At 41.1% G+C, this 27717-nt stretch overlaps 2 protein-coding genes across 2 annotated transcripts in view; one reads left to right on the forward strand and one right to left on the reverse strand.

The window, feature by feature from the left end:
* On the forward strand, positions 1-9546 carry LOC124009913 (dnaJ homolog subfamily B member 6-like). The gene is made up of 10 exons (XM_046322165.1): positions 1-159; positions 1081-1168; positions 1338-1447; positions 1872-1937; positions 2111-2221; positions 3232-3375; positions 4773-5001; positions 5211-5281; positions 7875-8057; positions 8416-9546. The coding sequence occupies exons 2-10, from the start codon at positions 1104-1106 to the stop codon at positions 8484-8486; spliced, it is 1050 nt and encodes a 349-aa protein (XP_046178121.1). The 5' UTR covers positions 1-159; positions 1081-1103; the 3' UTR covers positions 8487-9546.
* Positions 7236-27717, reverse strand: part of LOC124009914 (transient receptor potential cation channel subfamily A member 1-like) — a 24416-nt gene continuing 3934 nt past the window's right edge. Inside the window, exons 5-28 of the mRNA XM_046322166.1 lie at positions 24327-24434; positions 24065-24173; positions 23823-23968; positions 23171-23307; positions 23023-23071; positions 22832-22931; positions 22641-22741; positions 22049-22218; positions 21456-21620; positions 19819-19933; positions 18686-18852; positions 18445-18535; positions 18264-18323; positions 18035-18133; positions 15212-15282; positions 14051-14219; positions 13853-13942; positions 13410-13579; positions 13121-13250; positions 10103-10294; positions 9935-10003; positions 9726-9830; positions 9279-9388; positions 7236-9078 (exon numbers count right to left, since the gene is read on the reverse strand). Coding sequence (XP_046178122.1) covers positions 8886-9078; positions 9279-9388; positions 9726-9830; positions 9935-10003; positions 10103-10294; positions 13121-13250; positions 13410-13579; positions 13853-13942; positions 14051-14219; positions 15212-15282; positions 18035-18133; positions 18264-18323; positions 18445-18535; positions 18686-18852; positions 19819-19933; positions 21456-21620; positions 22049-22218; positions 22641-22741; positions 22832-22931; positions 23023-23071; positions 23171-23307; positions 23823-23968; positions 24065-24173; positions 24327-24434 — 2916 coding nt within the window. The 3' untranslated portion in view covers positions 7236-8885. The remainder of the gene's footprint in view (positions 9079-9278; positions 9389-9725; positions 9831-9934; positions 10004-10102; positions 10295-13120; positions 13251-13409; positions 13580-13852; positions 13943-14050; positions 14220-15211; positions 15283-18034; positions 18134-18263; positions 18324-18444; positions 18536-18685; positions 18853-19818; positions 19934-21455; positions 21621-22048; positions 22219-22640; positions 22742-22831; positions 22932-23022; positions 23072-23170; positions 23308-23822; positions 23969-24064; positions 24174-24326; positions 24435-27717) is intronic.

Below are 27717 nucleotides of genomic sequence, written 5' to 3' on the forward strand. Positions count from 1 at the left end.
CTAACCGGATCTTACGTAAAACTACAAACAACCCAAGGCTGTTGAATTGTCTGGGGCAAAGCAGCATTTTCTTGAATAACCATAACTGGAAAACGATAATAAATCACTACTGGAAATTTATCAGGCTATAGAAGAAAACTGGGACGGCTGAAGAGCTAGGTAATTTGACCAAGTCTTTGTTTTTACCAGTGACACATTCCTTTGATGCTGGGCTTCATCACAAAAACATTAGCTAGCTAGTTAGCTTGCTAGCCTGTTGGTTGGCATTAGTTAGCTAGCCAGAATGATAATTTTGACAGCAACGCAAGTTACTGCAAAATGTTGATGTTGGCTAAAACACTCAGTATGGTCTTTAGCTTTGGTATGATTCATTTTGAGTTGCTAGGTGATGTGTAATGCTAGGAGGCACAGGACGGCGAACAAAACTGGATATGCTATTGAGTTAGCAATCTTCTAGCTAACGTTAACATAGTGAGCATTATACACGCATTAGCTAGTAGAATGCAGAGTGACATTTCAAAGATATGGCGGAAAGAGAAAAAGATGAGACTCTGCGAAATTGTATACAATTATTTCCAACGGATAAAATCGATAGTTAAACACTAGCTAGCTAACGTTGTATACCTGACTAACGCAGCCGCAGCACAAGGATTAATGTCCCCACTAGTACATGTTAGTTACCTAGATCAGGAGCTTCAACATACGGACAATTGTGGCATTGCCCCTGTGGTTGACCCAGGGTTGTCAATCAGGTCTGGTTATTGTGAAATTGCACCAGGGGGTATGTTCTACACTGAGCCAGAATGTGACCTCTTTGGACGATAAAGCGTTGACCTTTATGGGACGTAAGCCCCCATCCTCCAGATGTCACTCATGCATGCCAATTAGTTACCAGGCAACTGCCAGTCCAGTCTGGGGAGGATAAAGTAATTTAAGACATAGATTATCCCATATTCAAGGTACTGCTGTACTTGCATTTTTTGTTCCCTGAGGCCTGGGAAATAATTGCTAATTTACACAATAGTTTGTATAAGATGTGCACTCCTGCAAATTTTACATTACTGTTTCCTATTCACACAGGTTGGAAAAGTTTATACAAAACCATGGTGGAATATTATCACATTTTAGGAGTCCTAAGAAATGCATCTCAAGAAGACATTAAAAAAGCGTAAGTAGTCTTGTCAAGTTTAGCGTATGTATTCCAATAGATAGACTGGCACTAGATGTAGATGAATGCCTTTTCAGAAGTTTTAAATGGTTGATATACTGAGATAATAAGCTAGGCTTACATTTCCAGTCCCCTTGAGTTGCTGTTTAATGCATTTCTCTGCTTTCAGGTACAGAAAATTGGCACTAAAATGGCATCCTGACAAAAACCCAGAAAATAAGGAAGAAGCAGAGAAAAAGTTCAAAGAACTTTCTGAGGCCTATGAGGTTCTGTCAGATGGTAAGTCATACATTTTGAAAGGCGTTTGAAGCCAAGAGAACACAGTATTTATAATAGATGAACAATAAATAATGCACTGATATCTGCATCCATGACACGTAAAATGCATCTAACCAAAATAAGTTATTTTCAAGGAAGCTGTTTGTTCACATACAATAGCAGCATCCACAACTGTTATGCAATTGTTAAATTGTGTGTTAATGCGATGTGAGTAGTTGGGGTTGCGAAAGATCATATTTGATTCCTTCTGAAATGTGCCTTAATAATCCCATAAAGGCTGTATATGCTGATCTGTATGTACTTACCCAGTGTCATGTCCCTCTGAACCCTTGACAAGCATCCAGTGTATCTCACTTGTTATCATCCTGTTTATCATTTTACTGTTTGTTTTGATGTGAGTTTACGTTTTTATATTCTGTTGTAGCCAACAAGAGGAACATGTATGATCGCTATGGTAAAGCAGGCCTAACAACAAACAGTGGAGGAGGTGGTAAGTCCTTTCCTTATTAGGCTCTTGGCGGATGTCAGAAATGTATGTCAGAAATGTATACAATTATTTTGTGGACGGTTTAATTGTTAGTTACTCTATTCATCTGTAATTAACAATCATAACACTTATTATTATTTCCACTGACCATATTCATCATTTTTGTTTTCATTTAGTTGGACATTACCACAATGGTGATCACTTCAACGAAGGGTTCACGTTCCGCAATCCTGAAGATGTCTTCAGAGAGTTCTTTGGCGGTCGAGATCCTTTTGCGGATTTCTTTGGTGAGCATTTTTTAGCTCAATTGTCCTCAGCTATGTTTAGACTGTTGTTGTTCATGTTTGCTGTGTTCTAGTGTACTATGGAATATATTGCTTTCTTGTTCTTGACACTTCCCAGTCGTATTTAAGGTTAGAACTACAGTTCTAGGCATTCTGATACTTCTAGCTTGGAGTTTACATTTTTGATAACATAGCTACAGTATTTCACTTTGTGTGTATAGTATTGCTTACTAGGTGTGTCCAATCAATTTTGTAACCACTCCCTCTTTAAATTAGGGCTGATTGGAAAAGCTGTTTTAAAAGAGGACATTGTATTATTTCTTTTACTCCCTGACGAAGGCCATGCAGCCGAAATGCGTCAGTTAAAAAAACTTTGTTTATAATGAACATAGAAATAGAAATAAAGGCATTTTAATTAATTATATGAAGAGTGCCTTGGTCCTCCTTTCTTTTTGATGACCAATTCACTCCGTTTACCAAAGAGCACCTTCTGTCTACCAAAATGTACTATTGTGTACCTTGGTACCACTTCCTTTCCTCCTCTTTCTACGAGCATTGGTTTTTGACTATTAGTAATACATTGTCAACAATATATATATTTTAAAGCTTTTACAGAGAGCACTGCAGATGGAAGAGGGGGACAATCAGTAGGAGATAGGAGAGCACAGAGATGAGAGGCAGGCAGAGATGAAATGGGCAACCAGAGAAGAAAAGTCAGTGATGAATGAGGGGGCCCAGTCGTTCTTTATGAGGATCATGTTGGGTTGGTTACAATAGACTTAGTATGCTTATCCCAGAAACTAATAATATAAATCATTTAGCTCATAGCATCTACTAGATTGGAGATATACAGTCAGTAAATTGCATTACATTCACTTTCTGTGCGTAGGTGGCGTAGGTCTATTTATCTGAAAGCATGCAGGCTATTTCTTGTTGTTTATAACTTTAGCTGTCACCCAGAAACTGAACACAGTCTCTCTTCTCTTCACACTGTTTCTTCTCTTCTCCTGCAGGAGGGGATCCGTTTGGGGATGAGTTCTTCGGTGGAGGGAGGAGGCACCACAGGGGAGTGAGCAGGAGTCGAACGGGGGGACCCTTCTTCGGGGGATTTGGTGGCTTCCCACCGTTTGGTGCAGGCTTCACAGCGTTTGACCCAGGTCAGGAAACACAGGTCCCAGATATACAGTACCAGTCAAAAGTTAGGACACACCTACTCATTCAAGGCTTTTTCTTTATTTTTACTATTTTCTACATTGTAGAATTATAGGGAATACATCAAAACAATGAAATAACACATATGGAATCATGTCACCAAAAAAGTGTTAAACAAATTAAAATAGATTTTATATTTCAGGTTCTTCAAAATAGCCACCCTTTGCCTTAATGGCAGATTTGCACACTCTTGGCATTCTCTCAACCATCTTCACCTGGAATGCTTTTCCAACAGTCTTGAAGGAGTTCCCACATATGCTGAGCATATTGGCTGCTTTTCCTTCACTCTGCGGTCCAACTCATCCCAAACCATCTCAATTGGGTTGTCTGGTGATTGTGGAGACCAGGTAATCTGATGCAGCACTCCATCACTCTCCTTGGTCAAATAGCCCTTACATGGCCTGTAGGTGTGTTTTGGGTAATTGTCCTGTTGGAAAAACAAGTGATAGTCCCACTAAGCGCATACCAGATGGGATGGTGTATCGCTGCATATTGCTGTGGTAGCCATTCTGTTTAAGTGTGCCTTGAATTCTAGATAAACCACCTACAGTGTCACCAGCAAAGTACCACCCCTCTTCCTCCATGCTTCACGGTGAGAACCACAGAGATCATCCATTCACCTAATCTGTGTCTCACAAAGACACGGTGGTTGGAACCAAAAATCTAAAATTTGGACTCATCAGACCAAAGAACAGATTTCCACCAGTCTAATGTCCATTTCATGTGTTTCTTGGCCCAAGCAAGTCTCTTCTTCTTACTGGTGTCCTTTTAGTAGTGGTTTCTTTGCAGCAATTCAACCATGATGGCCTGATTTACGTGGTCTCCTCTGAACAGTTGATGTTGAGATGTGTCTGTTACTTGAACTCTGTGAAGCATTCACTTGGGCTGCAATTTCTGAGGTGCAGTTAACTTTAATGACCTTATCTTCTGCAGCAGAGGTAACTATGGGTCTTCCTTTCCTGTGGTGGTCCTCGTGAGAGACATTTTCATCATAGCGCTTGATGGTTTTTGCAACGGCACTTGAATAAACTTTCAAAGTTCTTGAAATGTTCCACATTGACTGACCTTCATGTCTTAAAGTAATGTACAATGTAAAAATAAAGAGAACCCTTGATAGAGGAGGTGTGTCCAAACATTTGACTGGTACTGTTCATGTTTAATCAGTTCACCTTCTAATTTCTTAGAAAACACCTGGTCAGGTCTGTACTGTCAAATAAAGTGTAAAGCTATCAATCCAGAATCACTTTTCCTTAAAGCAGTTAGAGGATGTAATTGTTAATGCGTTTAGAGATGGGATTGTTATGGATCTATAAGTGAATGTCATCTCTCTGTTCCCTGACAGGCTTTACCTCTTTCGGACACATGGGTCACATGGGCCATATGAGTCCTATGGGCCATATGAGTCACATGGGTCATCTGGGAGGAGGAGGAGGAGGCCATGGTGGCTTCACTGCCTTCTCCTCCACCTCTTTTGGCGGCGGGGGTGGAGGTGGAGGAGGCGGGATGGGCAACTTCCGCTCCGTATCAACCTCCACGAAATTCATCAACGGCAGGAAAATCACAACAAAAAGGTAGATTAGTAGTAGCTCTCTAACCACACAGTGAAGTTGATATGGTTTTGTTTAGTCTTTCATTGTTATGCTGTCAAGCAGAATATGCAACTAGTTAACTACTTTTATATTAGGCCAGATAGCCTCTGATGATAGTGTATCCTTTAACATTGGTTCTTATTGAAGTGCATTGATTTAGAAAATGATTTGAATCCCCCTCCATACTTTAGAATTGTGGAGAATGGACAGGAACGCGTAGAGGTGGAAGAAGACGGACAGTTAAGATCACTAACCGTCAATGGTAAGGAACAACTACTGCGACTGGATAACAAGTAATCTCCTGGAGCATTACCAGCACAAACTTGAGCTCAAAAAACAATGTTATGTCATTGTTTGGATGTTTGTACTTATGTTTGGTTTTCCCTTGTTAGAGTTTGTAGGTCAGTGTCCATTGAGTAAATTCAATTTTCTATGCATTTTGTTAATGTATTTATGAATTCGAGCTGTCAACAATTTGGCTCAGGATGGAGTGTTATACTTGCGTTTGGGACCATGGTGTAAGTAAGTTAGGATCAGAGAACTTCTGTTTGTACTGTCTTTCTGTATGCACTTCTTCGCTCTATTGCAGTCTCTCTCTGATAGTGTTTTGGACAAGGAACACTTTGTGCATTTGGATAAAGCATGACTTTGCTTTTTCATCTGGATATTAATATGAGTGTTAACTGGAAAACGTAACCCTGGCTTTAAAACCCTGTTTACGACCTGATTGCTTATCTAACATTTGTTAGTAACATTTCTTTTATAAATGCTGGTAGAAAGTGTTAATATGCTATTTTATTTGTTCTAATACAAGTGTTTTTAGTTGTTTTGTTCATTTCAGCATGTATGCCAATAAATGTTGTTCAGTCTTAATGTTATGATTGCATAACCATGCACAAATTAACGATTCATTATATAAATGATACATGAATATACAAGGAATTTTGTGTACTTTGTAAAACAATTTAAAATCAATAAATATGAATTTCATCCTTTTTTGGGGATTGGACGGACAGTCTTGAGTGGCGTGGTGTGCTGTTTCTTCTAGCAGAACAAGCAGTTCATCGTTCTAAACTGCTGCTTTGCTTAGAGGATTGATCCCTTTGTGTGAGTGCATGCTACTGTACTAACTGCACGAACAGGCTTTCTATCTCCTAGATATCTTTCTATGTGCATTCTATTGTCCTATTTTGCATCTTTCTATCTCCTAGATATCTTTCTATCTGCATTCTATTGTCCTATTTTGCATGACATTTCTGTCTTGTCATTGACTATGTTTTCATGGTGTGAAAGCATATTCAATGGAGGATATTCTTGCCATGTACATGATGTCAGCTGAGTCCATAATAAAGTAGCATGGGAGCTACTTTTACCATAAGAATCACTTTATTGTAGTGTTAGGTATAGTTGACTTGACAAAGTTGCATGCATCTTGATTAGCCTCATTCACATTTATCTCTGCTCATCTACAGTGTATTTGAAAAGTATTCAGACCACTTGAATTTCCCCCCACATTTTGTTATGTTACAGCCTTGTTCAAAAATGTATTACATTTTTCCCACCCCCATCAATCTACACACAATACCCCATAATGACAAACCCAAAATTGTTTTTTAAAATTTTTTTATGGGTGTATTAATATATATATATTTTTAAACATATCATTTACATAGGTATTCAGACCATTTTACTCAGTACATTGTTAAATCACCTTTGGCAGCGATTACAGCCTTGAGTCTTCTTGTGCATGACGCTACAAGCTTGGCACACCTGTATTTGGGGAGTTTCTCCCATTCTTCTATGCAGATCTTCTCAAGCTCTGTCAGGTTGGATGGGGAGCACCGCTGCAGACATGTTCGATTGGGTTCTAGTCCGTCATCTGGCTTGGCCACTCTAGGACATTCAGAGACTTCTCCCGAAGCAACTGTCTGTTTAAGGTCATTGTCCTGTTGGAAGATTAACCTTCGCCCCAGTCTGAGGTCTTGAGTGCTCGAGCAGGTTTTCATCAAGGTTCTCTCTGTACTTTGCTCCGTTCCTCTTTCCCTTAATCCTAACTAGTCTCCCAGTCCCTGAAAAAAATCCCTACAGTATGATGCTGCCACCACAATCCATCACCGTAGGGATGGTGCCAGGTTTCCTCCAAACGTTACGCTTGGCATTCAGGTCAAAGAATCTTGGTTTCATCAGACCAGAGAATCTTATAGAAACATCTCAAGGATGATCAATGGAAACAGGATGCACCTGAGCTCAATGTTTTGTAGTCTCATAGCAATGGGTCTGAATACTAATGTAAATATGGTATTTCTGATGGATGAGGGAAGAAAATCATTTAATACATTTTAGAGTAAAGTTGTATATCAAAATGTGGAAAAAGTCAAGGGGCTTGAATACTTTTCAAATGCACTGTATGTGAGATGATTAAATCCTCATTTTCTATGTTTCACTCCACGCCACCTCTTTACTGGAAAATGTTTAGAGTTATTACAGATAGAAAGATGCGATATAGAACAGACTGTTCCCTCTCTCACACGCCCACTGTCTCACTCCTTTGTTTATATGACCCAAAATAATACACCCTATTGAAAAAGCATCAACTTTCACTCATAATATGGCATTTTTGAGATTTCACAGCATTTTCCCTTTGTCCCTTTTATGTATTTAGCAATTAACTGTTCAGTTCAACATGATCCATCTGATGGTTGCACCTGTTTAGGTTCAGTCATTTACCTACTGTACGTCTGTTCTGATCCATGCATGGAAATCCAATGGAGCGTTTCCTATTGAAGACCGTATGTATTGTAAGGGGTAACTGGTGTCACCCCTCTCTTCTTACAACACCGCATTCCTCTCCCCAGGGGTAAAGCCTATTGCCACAGTTCAAGCAGTCCAACAGGAGGAGTGCAGACAAACTGTTACTGCACACTCTTCCAGTGCACATGCCTCCCGGTCCTCTGTTCCCCGTCCTCCTTGTCATCATGTAAAGACTTCCCCCCACAGGCCCACTCCAGACAGAGAGGAGGGAAGGAGCCCAGCTTCAGGTTAGAACCACTTTCAATACATGACCCCTAACATTCCCATAATAGTACAGTGGGCAATATTCTTAAAACATTTTTATAAGGTACTTGGAAACATCATGGAGAAGGTGTGCAGGGATTCAATTCTCAATCAAAGTGGAATAATGCGTTTTTTGTTTTCATACTGTAGTTTTGGGCCTATCAAAAGAGTAGGAGTTGTGATCTAGTATCAATTTAGCCGTTTAAATCATAATGAATAAGACAAGGAGCGATCTCATCCTAGATCAGGTTTCCTGCTCTGAGACGCAATGTGAATATGGGCCCTGGACTCATTGGATCCACAATCAAATAAGCTGTCTTTTTCTTATGCATCTCTCTCCAGTACACAGTGAAAACAAGAGGAAGAAACCCATGCCTGAGCCCACAGAGGATGCCAAAAAGAGAAAAACATGATCCAGTACACACAGATCCTTGTCCTCCTAGTCAGCTACAGAAACAATATGTTATTGATACACCTCTAACAATGAATATTGTTTTAAAGGACACTTAAATATGGGGTCCTCAAAGCGCTTTAGCACGAATGCACAGATACTGTAAATGTATAATCCTGACTCGTTTTCTATTATATATCCTATTTTACGCCCATAGGAAAATGTGGGGTGCATCCGACTAAATGATTCAGAGAACCATGCAAAATACAATTGAAATGAGTTTAAATCATGACACTTGTCTTCCCTTACATCTAGTAATATACATTACTAAAGGAACACTGTCGATTAGTTTAGCTGAAATATTGAATGGGTGATGTGCAGGGGTTGACTTGTCAGTCCATTATAATATATGTGGTGGATGTTACTTCCTAGCTCCCAGTGCCCTCAGCAGAGGGTTCCATTTGCTCTGGGAGGGGAGGGACTTGTCCCTGTAGCCCTGGAACAGCTGAGGACCATCATGCTCCTCCTCCACCTCTGAACTGATCTCCATCTTCTGAACGATCAGCTTCAGCAGGTTGTGCTGCTTCTCGATAACATTAGACATCTCCTTCAGCCTGGGTAAATAATAGATCATCTATTTTAATAGTCTAAAAATGTGTGTAGTATTGAAGCGCTTAAAACAAAATTGATAGAATGCACTTTAAATACTGATAAACTAAATACTGATAAACAATATCATGTTAATACTTTGCATTGCTCTGCTGTTGTATTTGAATAAGGTCAAAGAAACCACTGGTGGGAACTAAGTCCTCACCTGTACTTCTGTTTACGGATTTCCTGTTCCATAGGTGTAGATGGAGGGGAAGTGGGGCTGAGACGGGTTCTCTCATGCCCCATACCCAGCATTGCATAGAACACTTCTCTCTGTTAAAGGAGATTCAGACTATTCATTATTACTATGTTGTTTACCAAACATCTATACCAAAAACTAACAGTGTCCTGTGGTGGGCTTGTACAACCTCCATGTCTCTAATTATTTCCATGCAGAGTATTAGTTGATTAAACAATCCTTTAAACTAACTGATTCTCAATTTGTATAGATCAATAGATAAACTGAAGAAAGTACTTTATTCAACGCCTTCGAAAGGATCTCAAAATATTTGTTCTGTTTTTCAATTTGAAAGCCCTTCCATTTTACGCAAACATTCAAAGGGCAGTTAACATATTATTTTCAATACGACCACTTATAGAAAGGACACACCTTTCTGCCGTAGGCTCTGTTAGGGTACTCAGTGAGAGAGGCCTGGTCAACCCTCTTCATTAACCAGTACGGCATCTTCTCCTCTAGACTAGTGTGAAGCTCAATCTGTAGAATAATGGTTTATAATACATGCAGATTAATTTTTTTATCCTGGCCGTCAAACACTAGTAAAGAGTTTGAAAAAGCATGACAAAGAAATCAAAACACACCTGCATTCCCATTTGCTTCAGCACAGCATTCGCCTGTACTTCTGCTATGTCACCAACAGCCAAGCCAATCTATGTCACACAAAAGGTAGTCATGTAGATGCAATGAAGCATCCGTAGTTGATAATGGGAGTATAAGAAAATTGCTTCCTGTAGGATTTTAGGACTTACCATTAGGTTCATGAGGAGAATGGGCACAGCGAAGGTGAACATAACAAAAATGGCATAGGTCAAAGAAGGGAATGGCAGAATCCCGTTCAGAAATGGCTTCAGGATATTTTCTTGGTAGTTGAGTTCTCCAACCATCATGAAAAATACTTGCATGATTGCTAGCAGCATGCTTGATCCACTGTCAACAACGTTCTGGGAACAACGATGCATGAAGTCATATACAGTGAACTCCAAAGGTGTTGGGACAGTGACACATTAGTTTGTTGTTGCTTTGCCTCTGTACTCCAGCACTTTGGATTTGAAGTGCAGACGGTCAGCTTTAATTTGAGGGTATTTTCATTTTCATATCGGGTGAACCATTAAGAAATTACAGCACTTTATGCGCATAATCCCCCCATTTTAGGGAACCAAAAGTATTGGAACAAATTCACTTACAGTTGAAGTCGGAAGTTTACATGCAACTTAGCAAAATACATTTCAACTCAGTTTTTCACAATTCCTGGCATTTAGAATGTGAAATGTCAGAATAATAGTAGAGAGAATTATTTATTTCAGCCTTTATTAATTTCATCACATTTCCAGTGAGTCAGAAGTTTACATACACTCAATTAGTATTTGGTAGCATTGCCTTTAAATTATTTAACTTGGGTCAAACGTTTCAGGAAGTCTTCCACAAGCTTCCCATAATAAGTTGGGTGGTTTTGGCCCATTCCTCCTGACAGAGCTGGTGTAACTGAGTCAGGTTTGTAGGCCTCTTTGCTCACACACTCTTTTTCAGTTCTACCCACACATTTTCTATGGGATTGAGGTCAGGGCTTTGTGATGGTCACTCCAACACCTTGACTTTGTTGTCCTTAAGCCATTTTGCAGCAACTTTGGAAGTATGCTTGGGGTCATTGTCCATTTGGAAGACCCATTTGCGACCAAGCTTCCTGAGTGATGTCTTGAGATGTTGCTTCAATATATCTACATAATTTTCCTGCCTCATGATGCCATCTATTTGGTGAAGAGCACCAGTCCCTCCTGCAGCAAAGCATCCCCACAACATGAATGCTGCCACCCCCGGGCTTCATGGTTGGGATGGTGTTCTTCAGCTTGCAAGCCTCCCCCTTTTTCCTCCAAACATAACGATGGTCACAATGGTCAAACAGTTATATTTTTGTTCATCAGACCAGAGGACATTTCTCCAAAAAGTATGATCTTTGTCCCCATGTGCAGTTGCAAAACGGCGGTTTTGGAGCAGTGGCTTCTTCCTTGCAGGTTATGTCGATATAGGACTTGTTTTACTGTGAATATAGATACTTTTGTACCTGTTTCCTCCAGCATCTTCACAAGGTCCTTTGCTGTTGTTCTGGGATTGATTTGCACTTTTCACACCAAAGTACGTTCATCTCTAGGAGACAGAACGCGTCTCCTTCCTGAGCGGTATGACGGCTGCGTGGTCCCATGGTGTTTATTCTTGCATACTATTGTTTGTACAGATGAATGTGGTACCTTCAGGTGTTTGGAAATTGCTCCCAAGGATGAACCAGATTTGTGGAGGTCTACAATATTTTTTCTGAGGTCTTGTCTGTTTTATTGAGATTTTCCCATGATGTCAAGCAAAGAGACACTGAGTTTGAAGGAAGGCATTGAAATACATCCACAGGAACACCTCCAATTGAGTTAAATGATGTAAATTTGCCTATCGGAAGCTTCTAAAGCCATGACATCATTTTCTGGAATTTTCCAAGCTGTTTAAAGTTACAGTCAATTTAGTGAATGTAAACTTCTGCCCCACTGGAATTGTGATACAGTGAATTATAAGTGAAATAATCTGTCTGTAAACAATTGTTGGAAAAATGACTTGTGTCATGCACAAAGTAGATGTCCTAACCGTCTTGCCAAAACTATAGTTTGTTTACAAGAAATTTGTGGAGGGGTTGAAAAACGAGTTTGAATGACTCCAACCTAAGTGTATGTAAACTTCTGACTTGAACTGTTTATGTGTATTAAAGAAGTCAAAAGTTAAGTATTTGGTTCCATATTCCTAGCACGCAATGATTACATCCAGTTTGCGACTCTACACATTTGTTGGATGCATTTGCTGTTTGTTTTGGTTACGTTTCAGATTATTTTGTACCCAATAGAAATGAATGGTAAATAATGTGTTGTGTCATTTTGGAGTCACTATTTTTACCATGATTATGGATAACCCTGAATAAATTGTGAATTATGGTGAGTGAGAAAGTTAGACACACAAATATCACCCCCCCAAAAAATGCTATCCTCTCCTATTATTGTAATGGTGAAAGGTTAGCATGTCTTGGGGGTGTAACATTTGTGCGTTTTGTAACTTTCTCACTCATCATTATTCACAATTCATTCAGGATTATCCATAATCATGATAGCATCCTCATTAATGTAGTAGTGTTAGAAAGATATTATATTCTTATTTACAATAAAAGAGACTCCAAAATGACACAATATATTTTTTACCATTATTTTCTAATGAGCACAAAATAATCTGAAACCACCAAAAATGTATCCAACACATTTGTAGAGTCACACGCTTGCTGTAGTCATTGCGTGCTATGAATATGGGACCAAATACTTCACTTTTGACTACCTTAAAATACATTAGTTCATTTGTCCCAGTATTTTTGGTCCCCTAGAATGGGAGGACTACAGTATGTACAAAAAGTGCTGTAATTTCTAAACGGTTCACCCCATATGAATGAAAATACCCTCAGATTAAAGCTGACACTCTGCACTTTAACCCCATAGTCATTGCATCATTTCAAATCCAAAGTGCTGGATCATAAAGCCAAAACAACAACAAATGTGTCCCTCTCACCAAAGCTTTCAGAGCTCACTGTAACTGTGGAAATGCATTATACAAATACAGGTAGGTACAAGTTATTGGTCATTTCTAACAGATGTTCACAGACAAAACATTCAGCTACATACATTACACAATACAATGTTCTTCACATAGAGATAAAACATTGTTAAATCTCTATGGTCCTGTAAACATACCTGGTCTTGTATCAGGGCATAGAAAGCCAATGCAAATGCAAGCAGCAAGTAGAAGAACAGTACAATGATGCTTAAAAGAGTTTTTGCAATCTCTAAAAACATCACCACGTAGATCCCAACACGTTCAAACCTGTGGACCAATAGTGATTTCATTTCTTAAAATTGCTATTGTCGATACAAATACATTTGATCAGTTAGTATAAATACACGTTTCTTCAAAGAGGAATCTCAGTAAACCTACACTATTTTATGTTAAAAAAAAACACAAAAAAACATTCAGTCTCCATACCGTTGGAAATAGAGGAGAAAGTTGATCCAGGATAGAAGAACTGCCACTACCCCAGCCTCCCAATGCCATGTCTCCTTGAAGTCCATCAGTAAAGGGATCACAAACAACAGAGAACTGATGGCAGCACCCCAGTCTAATGCATTGGTCACATCACGGAAGTACTTTGAACCCTTGAATAGAAACACATCAAATTAACGTCTATTTCAAAATTGTAACCAATTCGGGAGGTAGCCCCGAATGGGTCTCGAACCCGGGTTCAGCGACTGTCAACCAACCAACCTTAAACTTTATACCAAGTTATCCAAACTCTTTGACAAGGTTGCTAGGTGTTGGGTTAACTTCGCTACAATATATTTAACATGATCAAATCACACTACCAGATAAATCACATACCATGGATTGAGGCTATAGTAGTTAGAACAGATGTATATTTCCATGATTACCTGCTGAACCATCTGCACCAGCTCCTTGCCAACTGTGTACAGATTCATGGCAAGAATCAGGAACATGCAGGTGGTGATAAGATAGCATTGCTGTGAAGATGGAGGAGTTGTTATTGAATTGGGTTTCTGGGACAAACAAATACGCTAGGAAAGAAGTCTAATGTCTTGCTGTGGATGTAATCGGATCTCATACGGCACCTTGTCAAGGGAGGTGGTCACCATGCGTACTGATGATGATGGTGATGTAGTATGGGTGACATTGGTGTTGAGGATGGGCTTCAGAGTATGAATGATGTGTGTCAGAGGCCCCAGACCAAGTGAGTAGACAGCCAGATTGAGCAGATGCACTTTGATACCATAGGCGTTCCTAAATAGATATAAGAAACCATTTGTTGAGTATTCACAGGTGACTGTTCACTAATATATTTTGTATGTAGCTTACTATATACTGTAGTTTGGCATGACTTTTAATCTGATGTTGTCAATATTTACAGTGTTGGAGACAGTAGTATCATGTTGATATTTACAGTGTTGGAGACAGTAGTATCATGTTAATATTTACAGTGTTGGAGACAGTAGTATCATGTTGATATTTACAGTGTTGGAGACAGTAGTATCATGTTAATATTTACAGGGTTGGAGACAGTAGTATCATGTTAATATTTACAGGGTTGGAGACAGTAGTATCATGTTAATATTTACAGGGTTGGAGACAGTAGTATCATGTTAATATTCACAGTGTTGGAGACAGTAGTATCATGTTGATATTTACAGTGTTGGAGACAGTAGTATCATGTTGATATGTACAGTGTTGGAGACAGTAGTATCATGTTAATATTTACAGGGTTGGAGACAGTAGTATCATGTTAATATTTACAGTGTTGGAGACAGTAGTATCATGTTGATATTTACAGTGTTGGAGACAGTAGTATCATGTTAATATTTACAGGGTTGGAGACAGTAGTATCATGTTGATATTTACAGTGTTGGAGACAGTAGTATCATGTTAATATTTACAGTGTTGGAGACAGTAGTATCATGTTAATATTTACAGTGTTGGAGACAGTAGTATCATGTTGATATTTACAGTGTTGAAGACAGTAGTATGATGTTGATATTTACAGGGTTGGAGACAGTAGTATCATGTTGATATTTACAGTGTTGGAGACAGTAGTATCATGTTAATATTTACAGTGTTGAAGACAGTAGTATCATGTTAATATTTACAGTGTTGGAGACAGTAGTATCATGTTAATATTTACAGTGTTGGAGACAGTAGTATCATGTTAATATTTACAGTGTTGGAGACAGTAGTATGACGATAACGTATTATGATAAAGGTCATGCAGTGTCACTCACCATTTCATTTCTAGATACTTCTTGCAGACAGGATGGGTCAGAAGCTCTATGCAATTAAATTGCACCATGCACTAGTAAAAAAATAACAATGTAAACTCTTTGAATATATATCAGATAATTATGTTTTCCTTTTCACTATCCAACAATGTTGTGTTGTCGGAATGACAAATACAGTGCCTTGCGAAAGTATTCGGACCCCTTGAACTTTGCGACCTTTTGCCACATTTCAGGCTTCAAACATAAAGATATAAAATTGTATTTTTTTTGTGAAGAATCAACAACAAGTGGGACACAATCATGAAGTGGAACGACATTTATTGGATATTTCAAACTTTTTTAACATATCAAAAACTGAAAAATTGGGCGTGCAAAATTATTGTTGTTGATTCTTCACAAAAAAATACAGTTTTATATCTTTATGTTTGAAGCCTGAAATGTGGCAAAAGGTTGCAAAGTTCAAGGGGGCCGAATACTTTCGCAAGGCACTGTGCATGCAGTGCCTTCAGAAAGTATTCCGACCTCTTGATTTTTTCCACATTTTGTTACGTTACAGCTTCATTCTAAAATGAATTAAATATTTTTTTTCCCTCGTCAATGTACCCAAAATACTCCATAATTACAAAGCAAAAACAGGTTTTTAGAAATGTTTGCTAATTTAAAAAAATTCAAAAAATGAAATTATAAATATTCAGACCCTTTAAGCAATACATTGTTGAAGCACCTTTGGCAGCAATTACAGCCTTAAGTATTCTTGGGTATAATGCTACAAGCTTGGCACACCTGTATTTGGGGAGTTTCTCCCATTCTTCTCTGCAGATCCTCTCAAGCTCTGTCAAGTTGGATGGGGAGCGTCGATGCACAGCTATTTTCAGGTCTCTCCAGAGATGTTCGATCGGGTTCAAGTCCGGGCTCTGGCTGGGCCACTCAAGGACATTCAGAGACTTGTCCGGGAGCCACTCCTGTGTTGTCTTGGCTGTGTGTTTAGGTTCACCTTCCTTTTTCACCCCAGTCTGAGGTCCTGAGCTCTCTGGAGCAGGTTTTCATCAAGGATCTCTCTATACTTTGCTCCGTTCATCTTACCCTCAATCCTGACTAGTCTACCCGTCCCTGCCTCTGAAAAACATCCCCACAGCATGAAGCTGCCACCACCATGCTTCACCGTAGGGATGGTGCCAGGTTTTCTCCAGACGTGACACTTGGCATTCAGGCCAAAGAGTTCAATCTTGGTTTCATCAGACCAGAGAATCTTGTTTCTCATGGCTATGTCATGGCTATGTGCTTAGGGTCGAATTCCTGTTGGAAGGTCTTGTTTCTCATGGTCTGAGAGTCTTTAGGTGCCTTTTTGGCAAACTCCAAGTAGGCCGTCATGTGCCTTTTACTGAGGAGTGGCTTCCGTCTGGCCACTCTACCATAAGGGCCTTATTGGTGGAGTGCTGCAGAGATGATTGTTCTTTTGGAAGGTTCTCCCATCTCCACAGAGGAACTCTGGAGCTCTGTCAGAGTGATTGCTCAGATTGCTCAGTTTGGTGGTCTTGGTGGTTCCAAACTTCTTCCATTTAAGAATGATGGATGCCACTGTGTTTTTTGGGGAACTTCAATGCTGCAGACATTGTTTGGTACCCTTCCCCAGATCTGTGCCTCGACACAATCTTGTCTCGGAGCTCTACGGACAATTCCTTCGACCTCATGGCTTGGTTTTTACTCTGACATACACTGTCAACTGTGGGACCTTATCTATACAGGCGTGTGCCTTTCCAATCATGTCCAATCAATTGAATTTACCACAGGTGGACTCCAATCAAGTTGTAGAAACATCTCAAGGATTATCAATGGAAACAGGATGCACCTGAGCTCAATTTTGATTATGTAAGAATATTCAAAAGTAAATACACAACGCAGAGGACTAAAGGTCAAGAGGGGAACTGAAGATGAATGGTTTAGGGACACGGGAGGAATTTCAGTCCAGGACTCATAGCTACATGTGGCAAGTTCTCATTGGTCCAAATTGTCTATACATTGAGCCTGAAACGGGATACTTGTTATTTGGCCATTGGCCCAATTTTGCTGCAAGGAATTCTAACTGGTCAACCGCAGGCTAAGGTTGGGGTATAAACTACATCCTGTCTCTTTGTTCAGTGGAGAAATCAATTGAGGACAGGGTAGAATGAACATCTGTCATCTACTTTCCAGCATAACAACTATGATTTGTTCTCTTTGTATAAATATATTTTTCTCCCCCTGATTTGCTTTGGGGTCTGTGTTATTAAAGAATAACATCAACTGCTCACAATTCTCATAGCAAAGGGTCTGAATACTTATGTAAATTTGGTGTTTCTGTTTTTATATTTAATACATTTGCAGAAATGTCTAGAAACCTGTTTTCAATTTGTCATTATGGGATATTGTGTGTAGATTGCTGGAATAGGAAAAAAATAAATTTAAGAATAATATTGTAATGTAACAAAATGTGGGAAAAGTCAAGGGGTCAAATTACATTCCGAAGTCACTGTATATGACCTGTTTCTGATATTGCTTTAAAGTGTCAGGCCCTTAACCCTAGAGAAGAATTCCATGTTTGAAAACAGTGCAGTTCAGTTTACAGTAGTGTTTCACAACCCTGGTCCTCCAGTACCCTCAACAGTACACATGTTCTTTGTAGCCCTGGACAAACACACCTCATTCAACTCATTGAGTGCTTGATGATTAGTTGACAAGTTGAATCAGGTGTGCTTGTCCAGGGTTACAATAAAAAGATGTACTGTTGGGGTACTGGAGGACCAGAGTTGGGAAACACTGCTCTACAGTATTGCAGTGGGTACTAACATTTAGAGCAGTGAGAGGCTGGAAGTAGTAGCTTTTGTCTGTTTTTGCAAGCTTAATGATATGAATGGGAGCTTGGAGCCATTTGAAAGTGTACTCGATCTGTTGATAAAAGACATATTAGTTTACAACACGCCCTCACTGGAATGCTTTTTGTGAATTTGATTAAGCAATAATGAATCTGAGTTTTAAGAAGGTAATACCAAATACAGAATAGAGAGAACAGACGTACAGAGTAGTTGTAACTATTTACGTCATCATCTGACTCCTTCACACAAGTGTCCAAGAGATGCTGTGGAGAAACACTGCACCATTAATGTTTTCTAATATGCTGACTGAGAAATGGGAGATTTGTATCAATTTCCTTTATTATAGTTTCCTTTATGCATAGTTAAAATAAAATAAAAACGAACTTTGAATGACTCAGGCAGGAACTCTATCATGTCCATGACAACACATCCCTTAGTTGACTTCACTTCGAACAATAGCATAGCCTCATCACATCTGAAACAAACAGGTTATATTGTACATGTCAATATGGCATTGTCATGCAATCCAACTGAATACCAATAATCAAACACATCACTGTACTGTCAAAGCATCGTAACAGCACATAGATAAAGTATCCACTGTATCTTGCAACAGTGGCCCAACCTCTCATTGTGGATGACAGCGAAGGCAACGTCTTTCCTGCCGTTGAGAACAGCTTCGTGGAGGAAGGAGGCATCACTCTTGTTGAGCGTCATCTGGGCCCCTCTGCCCAGGAGCAGTGTCACTGCAGCCGCATGGCCCTCCCTGGCAGCCAGATGTAACGCTGTGTTCTGGACCAAAAGTAAAACATAGCACTTTGAAATTAGAACAGAGGATTGTATATAACGGCAACAATAACCTTTGGATTTCCTTTTTCAGAAAGAGGAATGATGTCTATTTGTGGAAGACTTTCTCAGTATTTCAACATAGACATCTTACTCCCTCAAGCTAAACAGAAAGGAAACAGATAAGATGAGCCCACCGCAGGGTAAGGGAATGTGAAGATGAGCCCACCGCAGGGTAAGGGAATGTGAAGATGAGCCCACCTCAGGGTAAGGGAATGTGAAGATGAGCCCACCTCAGGGTAAGGGAATGTGAAGATGAGCCCACCTCAGGGTAAGGGAATGTGAAGATGAGCCCACCGCAGGGTAAGGGAATGTGAAGATGAGCCCACCGCAGGGTAAGGGAATGTGAAGATGAGCCCACCTCAGGGTAAGGGAATGTAAAGATGAGCCCATCTGAGGGTAAGGGAATGTGAAGATGAGCCCACCTGAGGGTAAGGGAATGTGAAGATGAGCCCACCTCAGGGTAAGGGAATGTGAAGATGAGCCCACCGCAGGGTAAGGGAATGTGAAGATGAGCCCACCGCAGGGTAAGGGAATGTGAAGATGAGCCCACCTCAGGGTAAGGGAATGTGAAGATGAGCCCACCTCAGGGTAAGGGAATGTGAAGATGAGCCCACCGCAGGGTAAGGGAATGTGAAGATGAGCCCACCTCAGGGTAAGGAAATGTGAAGATGAGCCCACCTGAGGGTAAGGAAATGTGAAGATGAGCCCACCTCAGGGTAAGGGAATGTGAAGATGAGCCCACCTCAGGGTAAGGGAATGTGAAGATGAGCCCACCTGAGGGTAAGGGAATGTGAAGATGAGCCCACCTCAGGGTAAGGGAATGTGAAGATGAGCCCACCTCAGGGTAAGGGAATGTGAAGATGAGCCCACCTGAGGGTAAGGGAATGTGGAAAAAGAGAGGACCCAAACCATGTCTTCATCTGTTTTGTCCAGCAGTTTGATATTTGATTGCAGGAGTATGATCATGGTCTGGGTATATCCCTCTGCTGCAGCGTGATGTAGACAGGTCCAACCTTTAGAGTCACTGCAATGGCATATAGTAAACATTCATTAGTACTGCAGCTGATTCAAAATGGAAAATCTAGTAAAAATATAGACATTGTTTTCCACTGGTTTGGGCAATAATGGTTCACCTCACTTGGGTTAACATCGAGTTTGAGTGAGTGTGTGCGTAGCAGGTCTGAAATACTGTCAGTGGTGTAAAGTAATTAAGTAAAAATACTTGAAAGTACTACTTAAGTAGTGTTTTTGGGTATCTGTACTTTTGCTTCAGTACATTCCTAAAGAAAATGATGTACTTTTTACTCCATACATTTTCCCTGACACCCAAAAGTACTCGTTACATTTTGAATACTTAGCAAGACAGGAAATGTGTCTAATTCACACACTTATCAAGAGAACATCACTACGGCCTCTGATCTGGCAGACTCACTAAACACATGCTTTGAATGTAAATTATGTCTGAGTGTTGGAGCATGCCTCTGTCTATCCGTAAAAAAAACAAAGAAAGAAAATGATGCCATCTGATTAGCTTTATATAAGGAATAAAAATTATTTATACTTTTACTTGTTATAATTAAGTATATTTTAGCAATGACATTTTCCTTTAATTTAAATTTTATTTTTTTATTTCACCTTTATTTAACCAGGTAGGCAAGTTGAGAACAAGTTCTCATTTACAATTGCGACCTGGCCAAGATAAAGCAAAGCAGTTCGACACATACAACGACACAGAGTTACACATGGAGTAAAACAAACATACAGTCAATAATACAGTATAAACAAGTCTATATACGATGTGAGCAAATAAGGTGAGATAAGGGAGGTAAAGGCAAAAAAAGGCCATGGTGGCAAAGTAAATACAATATAGCAAGTAAAACACTGGAATGGTAGATTTGCAGTGGAAGAATGTGCAAAGTAGAAATAAAAATAATGGGGTGCAAAGGAGCTAAATAAATAAATAAAATACAGTAGGGAAAGAGGTAGTCGTTTGGGCTAAATTATAGGTGGGCTTTGTACAGGTGCAGTAATCTGTGAGCTACCGCTTAATACTTAATGTTATTTAAAACCAAATACTTTTGGACTTTTACTCAAGTAGTATTGTCACGACTTCCGCCGAAGTCGGTCCCTCCCCTTGTCCCTCTCCTTATTCGGGCGGCGTTCGGTGGTCGACGTCACCGGCTTTCTAGCCACCACCGATCCACTTTTCATTTTCCATTTGTTCTGTCTTTGTCTCATCACACCTGGCTTTACTTCATCAATTACTTGCTTGTTATTTAACCCCCTGTTCTACATGTTGTATGTGTGAGTGATTGTTGGTTGTATTGTGTGTATATTACGTGTTATGTTTGAATTTTTGAGTAAAGTATTTTATTACTCATATCTGCTGTCCTGCGCCTGACTCATCTCACCAGCTACACACAGACGCCTTTACAAGTATTTTACTGGGTGAATTTCACTTTTACTTTAGTCATTTTCTATTAAGGTATCTTTGCTTTTACTCAAGTATGAAAATGTGGGTACTTTTCCACCACTGAGTACTGTACCTGTGGAACAGAGCTCCTTTCCGCAGCAGTAGCTCCAGCACTTTAATATGGCCGCCTCGGGATGCCAGGTGGAGGGGAGTCATCCCACTCTCATCTCCCTCGTTCAGCAGCCTGGTGCAGGTCATCCACTCCAGGAGTCTGTGGCAGGTGTTTATCCTCCCATACCTGGAATAGAAAAGATTGATCATAAAAAGTAAGTTATCAAATACAACTAATGCTAAACTGAAAACCAGCCTAAATAGCAAACAGTGAAATTGTTCATGTTTATGGGGTATAATGAGTCTACTGACAACTCAATGAGTCAATAATGTAGAGATTTATTCAGAATTATAAACTGGGTGGGTCGAGCCCTGAATGCTGATTGGCTGACAGCTGTGGTATATCAGACCTTATACACTGGGTATGACACAACTTTTACTGCACTAATTACGTTGGTAAGCAGTTTATAATAGCAATAAGGCACCTTGGGGGTAAGTGATATATGGCCAATATACCACGGCTACGGGCTGTGTCCGCATTACGTCATGCCTAAGAACAGCCCTTAGCCGTGGTATATTGGCCATATACCACGTCTTACTCCTTAAGTTACTCACTCGGCCGCGAAATGCAGTGCAGATTTCTTCTGCTTAGACTTCTGTTCTAGTGAGACGTTGAGTCCGAGCATGTCCGTCACTGACTCTGGGATTCCCAGTCTGCAGGCGTAATGCAGGGGAGTACAACCCTCATTGTCCTCTGCACCCAGGAGCTCTCTGACATTGCCGCACTGTGTGGCAAGAGACAATATGATAACATTGGGGTCTCAAGAGGCAAAATAAGTGTTTACTGCAAACTTTATTCAAAATTATTGCACATGTCAATCCTACTGAGACAGTCACAAGAAGATATATGGGTTTAATAATGAACCTTGTTTAATACAAAGGCTAACACTTCTGATCCTGTGATCCTACTTCTTCGCGTGTTGGATTTGCTTCAAGTTCTCAACGCTAGGTGGCAGTAATGCACTATGTGTTCGTTCTTACAAGATCCCCCCCACTAGAGCTCATTAAAACATACTGTATGAGCTCATTGCAATATTTAGAACTTATGACGTTGCCTTAAAATTTGAAAATGGATCTCAGCGTAATTTTGGAAGCTTCATCATTGCTATTGAAACTTCTAGCAGGTACGTTCATTATAGAATATTACCTGTAAGACTTCTGGAGGAAGGTTTTTCAGACCTTTAGGCTGCAAGATGGCAAGGTGAAGGAAATTGCAGTCATATTTGTCTTTTATTTTCAAATTAGCCCCTAAAATAGGAGAGGATGAACAGGATCATGACAAACCATACAATAGTGTAAACTACATGTGAGACATATGCATCTCTTTGAGAAACTTACCATGTGTAAGAAGAAGGCCCACTGTTTTCCATGCACTACAGCTTGTTGCCAGAAGCAGTGGCGTATGACCCTTACAGTCAATGGAATTAATGTCTGCACCCTGTCAAAGAATAAATAAGAATATGATAAGATCGTGAAACACTGGAAATATTCATATTTTTCTCTTGGTACTTTTCTTGTTTTGTGTTCACCTTTGAAATGAGGTACTCAGCCAATCCAACATGGTCAAACATTGTTGCCCTGTTGGTGAAAAATGTGATAAAAGAGTAAGAGAGTAGGATATCATTTTTACCTAAATGTCTTGTCCAATGAAAATGCATACAGTAAACAGTGTACTACTTATGCAGTGGAGTTTGGCTAGCTCCATCTGGGATATTGATGACATCACAGACTCTATCATGTGCCGATAGCATGAGTTTGACGGCCTCGGATGCTCCCTGGGTGCAGGCAAAGTGGAGGGCTGTGGATTTGTCACACTGTAAAGAGAAGCACAAAGACATGACAGAGGTCACAATGACAGACCCGTTTGAAATGAGGTCAGGATATGACAGACACTGGTCCGTTCCCCTTGATTAGATTTAGAGTGGATTTGGTTCTTCCGATGTCTTCCGATGTCTCTTGGGTGTAACATGAACTGACAATGTACCCATTATGAGTGGATGCATAGTAACCCATTGTTGCTTACTGTAACACATTGTAAAAACCTCAGTTCTAAGAACCTTTCAGATGAATGCCTGTAACGGGAACTGTTTTATATTAGAAGAAAAGGATCGTTAAGGTTCATAATTGGTATTTCCTATTAGTCAGAAGCCTTCTAAATATATGTCCTTTTGTTTATGGTTCTGAGAAAGAATCAAAGTTATTTTTGTGTTAGATTTTGAAATCCATATACGTGAATATACGGTATATGATATTTGTAGGTGCAGTTTGAATGATTATTTACATATCCACAGAAAAAGCTTCTTAGCGTCATCATCACCAGCTGACATACCTGTTTTTGGTCAATTTTTGCACCCTGTTCTATACAGAGTTTGATCGCCTCCAGGTTTCCTCCATGGACGGCCAGATGAAGAGGAGTGCTGAATGATTTGTCCACGTAGTTGATGTGCGTTTCAGTTGAGAAACCCATCTCCTCACCTTCAGCAGAGAAAATTAGTGAGTAAGAATTGTTTGAGTACCAAAATGAGTATTTGATTACTGTAATAGGAAAGCAAATGTTTCTTATTTACTTACCTTTCTGAAGAACCACCAGCATTGATTTTTTAGCCCCCGCAAACGCTGCTGCGTGAATTGGATAATGCCCCAGCTTGTTCTGTTGACATAGTCTGGCTCTGTATTTAAACTGAGAACAGCAGGTGAAATTAGTGTAGTTACATTACAAAAACCTCATAGGACATCACTGACGATCAATGAATCACACACGTCTCCTTGTTCAAACATCAAGAACACACAATTTGACAATTATACAGTGGCCATATAATTAATATTCACACACAAGTAGACGAACAGCTTCATGGTTATCAACCGAGCAGGCCAACATTAGAGGTGTGTTCCCCTGCCCTCCCATCAGGTTGGCATCCGTGTTGCTGTGAGACAGTAACAGCTGTGGAAAAACATAATTATTTATCATATCATACTGAATGATATCATATCTTATTATATCATATATCATCATATAATGTCGTAGTATATCATATAATATAAACTCAGCACAAAAAAGAAACGTCCCTTTTTCAGGACCGTGTATTTCAAAGATAATTTGTAAAAAGCCAAATAACTTCACAGATCTTCATTGTAAAGGGTTTAAACACCGTTTTCCATGCTTGTTCAATGAACCTTAAACAATGAATGAACATATACCCGTGGAACGGTCGTTAAGACACTAACAGCTTACAGATGGTATGCAATTAAGGTCACAGTTATGAAAACTTAGGACACTAAAGAGGCCTTTTTACTGCGTCTGAAAACACACAAAAAAAAGATGCCCAGGGTTCCTGCACATCTGCGTGAATGTGCCTCAGGCATGCTGCAAGGAGGCATGAGGACTGCAGATGTGCCAGGGAAATAAATTGCAATGTTCTTACTGTGAGATGCCTAAGACAGCGCTACAGGTAGACAGGGCGGACAGCTGATCGTCCTCGCAGTGGCAGACCACGTGTAACAACACATGCACAGGATTGGCACATCCGAACATCACACCTGCGGGACAGGTACAGGATGGCAACAACAACTGCCCGAGTTACACCAGGAACGCACAATCCCTCCATCAGTGCTCAGACTGTCCACAATAGGCTGAGAGAGGCTGGGCTGCTTGTAAGCCTGTTGTAAGGCAGTTCCTCACCAGATATCACCAGCAACAACGTCGTCTATGGGCACAAACCCGTCATCGCTGGACCAGTTTATCGTCTAAGGAATGAGCATTACACCGAGGCCTGTACTCTGGAGCGGGATCAATTTGGAGGTGGAGGTTCCGCCATGGTCTGGGGCGGTGTGTCATAGCATCATCGGACTGAGCTTGTTGTCATTGCAGGCAATCTCAACACTGTGCGTTATAGGGAAGACATCCTCCTCCCTCATGTGGTACCCGTCCTGCAGGCTCACCCTGACATGACCCTCCAGCATGACAATGCCACCAGCCATACTGCTCATTCTGTGTGTGATCTCCTGCAAGACAGGAATGTCAGTGTTCTGCCATGGCCAGCGAAGAGCCCGGATCTCAATCCCATTGAGCACGTCTGGGACCTGTTGGATAAGAGGGTGAGGACTAGGGCCATTCCCCCCAGAAATATCCGGGAACTTGCAGGTGCCTTGGTGGAAGAGTGGGGTGACATCTCACAGCAAGAACTGGTGCAGTCAATGAGGAGGAGATGCACTGCAGTTCCAGATACTGACTTTGGATTACTTTGGATTTTGACCCCCCCCCCCCCCCCTTCTTTGTTCAGGGACACATTATTCCATTTCTGTTAGTCACACACATTTGGAACTTGTTCAGTTTATGTCTCAGTTGTTGAATCTTATGTTGATACAAATATTTACGCATGTTAAGTTTACTGAAAATAAACGCAGTTGACAGTGAGAGGACGTTTCTTTTTCTGCTGAGTTTATGTTATTAGACTGAATGAATAATAATACATGGAGGTGCACTAAGCTAGAAGTGTAGAAGTATAATACAGGTGTATTAGACCAGGGTTTCTCAAACTTAGTCCTGGGTGCATGTTTTGCGAGAGAGAGAGACGAGAGACCGCAACCAACCAAGCCATCTCGCACTATAGCAAACTAATAGCTGCCATAGCTAGGTTCTTTATCATGGAGCTCTACCCCACAGGGGAGCTCTGCTCCTAGTGGTTTACCCCGCTACCTAGGCAGCGAATAGCCTGAGAGAAAAATATGCACACACCTGCAGCCAATGGGAGTACAGGTGTCCCTAAAGAAGGGGATTCTTCCCCTCAATCAGTCTCCCATTATCTTCAGTGACTGGACTGGACTGACTGGCCAAGTAGAGAAGAGAGAAGATAAGTCTCAGGACGAACCAGCTGTCGATCTCCAAGTCTCGACGTTGTCCTTATAAAATGAGCACGTTTTTTCCACCCAATCCAAAAGCTCTTTTAAGAGCTCAGTGTCGCTGCTCCACCATGGCGTGGACTCACATAACCTATGTTTCGTGTGCTTAGGATCACAGCACACTAGGGGAGGCCTAGTGTGTGACCTAGCTGCGCACTCTTTTCATTAAAGGCGAGGAAGCAGCGGTGGGCATTTTTCAGGGAGGAGATCCCTCTAGCAGACGCCATGTCTGTGCTAGCCTCAGGTTCTGAGGCGTCATATGATGATGCCACCTCTAGAGAAGACGAGGATATTGGGAAGTTTGTGAATTTTTCTTCGCAACGATCCACTCCATAGACTGAGGTTGAACCCCCCCCCAGGCTCTGAGTTCTCTGCAGTCCCCTCCTACGCAACGGCCTCTCTGCCCTCTGATTTTCCAGGGCTCATTGAGCGGGCTGCGAGCCGGCTGTATATCACGCTGCCCTCCACTCCCTCCAACCCGGAAGTGGATATGATGGTGGACGACCCATACTATAAACCAAGAAAGACGGCTCTGCCATTGGCACCAGCCATGCCCTCGCTCGGTAAGTTTGTGGAGGGTGAATGGGGGTCGCCTTTAACGGCCAGAGAGCCGGCAAAGGCGTACACCCCATTCAGCAGAGTGGACGACAGAAGGCCCCAGGAAATCCCCAGGCTCTCGGACGCCTTGGTTGCATACCTCGTCCCGGGTTTGAGCTCCTGGCCGTCGTCCAGAAAACCCACTCTACCTACGACCAATGACAAGCTCACAGCTCAGCTGATAGAGAAGTCCTTTGCTCTGGGTGTCCAGGCTGTAGCAGCAGCAAATAATATTGCCCTTCTAGCAGCCTCTCTTTCCCGTCTCACCACGGATAGGACTGAGCTGTCAGGAGAGTAGATAGAGGAGGCGTGGAGGATTCCCAGCGCCATACTCCATCTCACACAGGCGTAGGCCATGTCCATGGCCACTTCAGTGGTCGCGGATCGACACCTCTGGCTGTCTTTGATGGCCAAAAAGGAGACCTATAAAGCCGCACTGTTAAACACCCCCATCTCTGACAGTGGTCTCTTTGGAGCCGCCATCAAAAATGCGACGGAGCGTTTTGGGAAGCTCGAGGAGGAGAGAAAGCAGCTATCTAGGCAACTGCCTTTAGCAGGAGGGGCTAGAGCATCTTCCAGAGAGCCTCCCAGCTTCACCTTCTCTAGTAGACCTGGGTCCACTCCACCGATGAGAGAGGTGGTCGTGACGTCACCCTGGCGACACCCTAGGGGCGGCCAGAAGAGACGGCGACCATGATGGAACGAGGGGGAGAGGACGGGAGAGAGCG

The sequence above is a fragment of the Oncorhynchus gorbuscha genome, linkage group LG22 (assembly GCF_021184085.1).
Source record: "Oncorhynchus gorbuscha isolate QuinsamMale2020 ecotype Even-year linkage group LG22, OgorEven_v1.0, whole genome shotgun sequence".
NCBI lineage: Eukaryota > Metazoa > Chordata > Actinopteri > Salmoniformes > Salmonidae > Oncorhynchus > Oncorhynchus gorbuscha.

Coding starts and splice junctions, on each gene's coding strand:
- LOC124009913 (XM_046322165.1), top strand. CDS start 1,104: ATGGTGGAATATTATCACATTTTAGGAGTCCTAAGAAATGCATCTCAA. Junction 1,448..1,871: donor CTATGAGGTTCTGTCAGATG/GTAAGTCATACA, acceptor ATTCTGTTGTAG/CCAACAAGAGGAACATGTAT. Junction 1,938..2,110: donor AACAAACAGTGGAGGAGGTG/GTAAGTCCTTTC, acceptor GTTTTCATTTAG/TTGGACATTACCACAATGGT.